This window comes from Tribolium madens, unplaced genomic scaffold (assembly GCF_015345945.1).
Source record: "Tribolium madens isolate multiple individuals breed KSU strain unplaced genomic scaffold, Tmad_KSU_1.1 Scaffold_3;HRSCAF=73;Tcas5.2_LG2, whole genome shotgun sequence".
Classification (NCBI taxonomy): Eukaryota; Metazoa; Arthropoda; class Insecta; order Coleoptera; family Tenebrionidae; genus Tribolium; species Tribolium madens.
The window spans coordinates 14,257,494-14,261,942 of record NW_025401006.1 but is presented as its reverse complement, the minus strand read 5'-3'; the positions used below and the strand labels follow the sequence as shown (position 1 = coordinate 14,261,942).

At 27.7% G+C, this 4,449-nt stretch overlaps 1 protein-coding gene across 1 annotated transcript in view; it reads right to left on the bottom strand.

Annotated features, from left to right (window-relative positions):
• LOC123007731 (peptidyl-prolyl cis-trans isomerase CYP95-like) overlaps nucleotides 1-4,449 on the bottom strand; it is an 86,041-nt gene that overhangs the window by 14,875 nt on the left and 66,717 nt on the right. Inside the window, exon 4 of the mRNA XM_044403150.1 lies at nucleotides 1,626-1,756. Within this exon, the coding sequence (XP_044259085.1) occupies nucleotides 1,626-1,756 (131 nt within the window). The remainder of the gene's footprint in view (nucleotides 1-1,625; nucleotides 1,757-4,449) is intronic.

Genomic DNA, 4,449 nt, shown 5'->3' with positions numbered 1-4,449 from the left:
TTGTTTTGTTTTCAGTATTTAAACAAAATGTAACAACATTGAAAATTAGCTCATTTATTTTTTAAAATGCTGAAAAATCTTACATAAATCAGACCGTGAAAAAACTTTTCTATAAATAGGTTATTGATATTCGGAGCTGAAAAATCGTTTCAGATGCAATCTCTTGAAAATATAGAATATTTTAGTTTTTGTTTCATACACAATTTAGTATCAAAAAAATCTTAAATTTTGCAACACAATTTCAGCTTTAGTTTTCAGTACTTATTTTTTTTAAATTAGTTCATATGTTTTTGAAATGCTGAAAAAAATTAGTCCAAAAATAAAACTTCTCCATTAGCAAGTTATCAGCTTTCAAAGCTGAAAATTTCTTTCAGCTGAAATCACTTGAGTACAAACTCGTGTTGGTTAAGTTGTGCTAATTTTCCACAAGTGATTTCAGTTACTAAATCTCACAAAAAATTGTTTTGTTTTCAAAAGTTTTCAGTACGAAAAAAACTTCAAGATGTAACAACATGAAAAATTAGCTCATTTAATTTTGAAATGCTAAAAAATCTTACATAAATCAGACCATAAATAAAACTTTTCCATGAGCAGTTTTCAGCTGAAATCATTTGTGTGCATAGATATTTAAGTAAACTCGTGTTAGTAAAGTTTTTGTTTCATTAAAAATTGAGCACCAAAATAGTGTCAAAATCAGCAAAAAAATTGTTTCAGCCTCAATTTTCAGTACTTAAAAAATCTAAAAAAATTTTAAGTAAGACAAAATGTAATCATCTCTTTTTGAAATGCTGAAAAACTTATACGAATCAAACTATAATAAAACTATTTTTTTTGAAAAATAACATTATAAACCCAAACCTAGCTATTTCTTATAATTATAAACAAGTTCTTTAAATTTTATTTGACAAATAAATTTTTCATAAAATTATCGGTATCGATTTTCAAAGCTGAAAATTCGTTTCAACTAAAATCACTTTGTAGGAACATAAACAATTTAAACTCATGTTGGTTAATGCAACATTTAGCACAAAAATAAGTAAAAATTTGCAAAAAATAATTCTCAGTGATGAAAAGAAAAAAACGAAAAAATTTCAAGAAGATTAAGATGTAACAATTTATTTTTGAAATTCTGAAAAATCTCATACAAATCAAACTATAATAAAACTTTTTGAAAAATAACAACATTTTGAAAGGATCGTCTTCTTCAAAGTAGTGAAAACCTGGCATTTATTTTCTGTTGTTTAAACGGTTTTTCATGTTTGACTTGACAAATAAATTTTTCATAAAATCAGTTTTATCTTCTTTCGCCATAAGGAGATTATCGCTTTTCGAAGCTGAAAATTCGTTTCAGCTGAAATCACTTGTACACATAGAATATTTAAGTGACTCGTATTGGTAGTTTTCATTTCATACAAAATTTAGCCCCAAAAATAAACCCTTGTGCGTATTTTTAAATATTTCCATCCAGAGTAACTCGCCCTGAAAAATAGATAGCTTCACGCTTCTGTCAATAACTGTATTTTATCCACGTTGAAGTCTTAAATTAAAAATTGCACTTTTCAGTAATATCACACTCAGAAAACGAGAAAAAAGCACTGAAGCTTGCAAAATTGCCCAAACTTTACCTGGCTAACGGAGCTGCTAGCACGTCTAGATCCACTCTCTGAAAATCCTGAATTCCCGCTGTAAGCCGCATTGACTGCGCCTCTTGAGGAAGATCTATAAGGAGATGTGCTACGACCTCCGCTCCTTGATCCTGAAAATAAAATTGAGCTGATAGCAATTATTGAAACTCTCAAGAGCAGATTTGCATTTGTTGTTTCCTACTTGAAAACACTGAAACATATTTCAGGAACGATAGTCAAGATACTGTGCAAATTGCTCCTAATCATCTTAAACTCTTAATTACAAAGAAAAGAAACTCTTTAATTCCCCGACTCGCGTCCATAAGATCTTTCAAGCGTTGCTTTTAATTCGAATTACTTACTTTACTAATTTAACAAGATTTTTAAAATTAATTAAAAAGTGTTTTTATTTAAAAAAATTTTGATTTTCTTTAAGTCTTATTCCTTAATTCTATTAATTATGCATCGTAGAGTAAATTGACTATTTTTACGATTTTACTACCGCTCACCTTCAAAAACTCAAAAAATTCAAAATTTTTGAAACTTGACCCAATAACATTTTATGCACTTATTTGAGTCTTTAAGACCTCTAAAAATGTAAAAAACGTTAAATAGATCAATTTTAAAGTTAATTTTTTTTTTCATTTTTGTCGAAATTTTGGTCGATTTTTGGCACCCGGAACGGTCTAATGGCAATAACTCCGGACTTATTGGAGATAACCTCTTATATTTGGTGCCATTGAATAGAAAATTTAATTTTCTATCATACATAAGAAAGATCAGTGCTCTACGATGAACAGTTATCGAGAAAATGTCTGATAAAGTCAAATATATCAAAAATTTAAATCCGCTTATAACTTCAAAACTATTAAGAATTTTGCAGTTTTCTTGACGCCAATCGATTCCCCGGAACATTTTACATAGGTATAGGTCAAAATATTATGTCATTGAGACTCAGTTTTGCCGCAATTTACAAAACAAAAAAAACTAAAAATTTGTTGACACCCCCCTCTTAAAAACTGATGTTTTTAAACACAGATTCAATTTAAACCTATCTTGTTTTCAAATTCTTTTTTTGTTCTTAAAAACTGACTTTATTTAACGTCTCTTCATTTTTTCTTCGTTTTTCCTCCCCAGTATTTTTCAGCATTTTTTCTTTCTTAAATTACTTCCAACGTTAATAATATTTTTCAATAGCTTTGCCCTTTTTTTTTCAAAATTTCTCTTGTTCCTCATATAATGACTTAGCTTTTAAATGAAACACAAAATTCCTTTTTTTTTTGGAGAATCTTCTCTATTTTCTTTTGTTCTTCATGCCAAAAACTTCTAGTGGTTTTTTTTCTTCTTTTCTTTTTCTTCAAATTCTTTTTTGTTCTTAAAAAGTGACTTTATTTTACATCTCTTCACTTTTTCTTCGTATTTCCTCCTCAATACTTTTCAGCATTTTTTTTTTCTTAAATTACTTTCAACGTTAATAACATTTTTCAATAACTTTGCCCTTTTTTTCAAAAAATTTTTTTGTTCCTCATATAGTGACTTAGCTTTTAAATCAAACACAAAATCCAATTTTTTTGTCGAATTATCTCCATTTTCTTCTGCTCTTTATACCAAAAACTTCTAGTGTTTTTTTCTTCTTTTCTTTTTCTTCAAATTCTTTTTTTTTCATTAAAAACTAACTTTATTTTACGTTTTTTCATTTTTTCCTCTTTGTTCCTCAATTTTTTTTAGTATTTCTTCTCTTTCTTAAGTTACTTCCAACTGTTAATAACTTCTTTCGATAGTTTTGCCCTTGAAGGTTCTTTTTTCTTCCCAGATTTCTCTTATTGCTGATAAAAGTCTTATAGTTTTTAAATCAAACAAAAAATCAAATTTGTTTGGAAAGTCCTCTTTATTTTCTTGTGTTTTTTAAGCCAAAAACTTTTAGTGGTTTTTTTCTATCTTCACCTTTTTTGCGTTTTAAATATTCTCTAATTTGTGTTTTGAGACGCATTTTTTCAATTTGTTGTTACAAACTTTTTTCAATTCTTCTTTTCCGCTTATAACTCGATTCCCCGGAACATTTTACATAGGTTTACATCAAAATATTATATCAATGAGATACAGTTTTATCTCAGTTTACAAAATAAAAAAAGTAAAAATTTGTTATGCACTTTTTTGAATCTTTAGAACCTCTAGAAATGTAAAAACGTTAAATGAATGAATTTTATTAAAGTTGAATTTTTTTTTGATTTTTGGCGAGATTTTGGTCGATTTTTCAGCAGTTAATTGCTAATAACTCCAAAATTATTTAATTTTTATTTTGCATTTTTGAATTTCTTATAGGAGAATTTGTTTTGCTTTGATAGAAAATTCATATTTTCCTCATAAAACCACAATTTTTACTTGATTAAATTTTACAAGTTTCCTTCACTTTATTTACGACATTGGGGCTGAAAAATATGTTAGAACGTCACTTAAATAAGTGTCTACCACCTTTAAGCTCACCATTATCATAATCTATACTTTTATCAATTTTACTCATTCTCTAAGGATCCATAAATTTGATACGCTGGAGAGAAACAGATATAAAGGGAAAAATCCTTAAGGGCTAAATCTTTCGATTTTACGAGACCTGTTTTATGTTAAAATTACCGGAAGCTTTTATTTATGGTTTCAGTGGCGATTTGCGATCTCGTGACACGATATTTTGTATCAAATAACAAATAAAAAGCGATGAAATTTCTAATTTAATAGAAAACGACTTTTGTATCGTGCTAAGTGCTCGTAAATGTTCCATCTAAATGGTTTCCATTATCAAATTCCACTATTTATTGTTATTATTGCG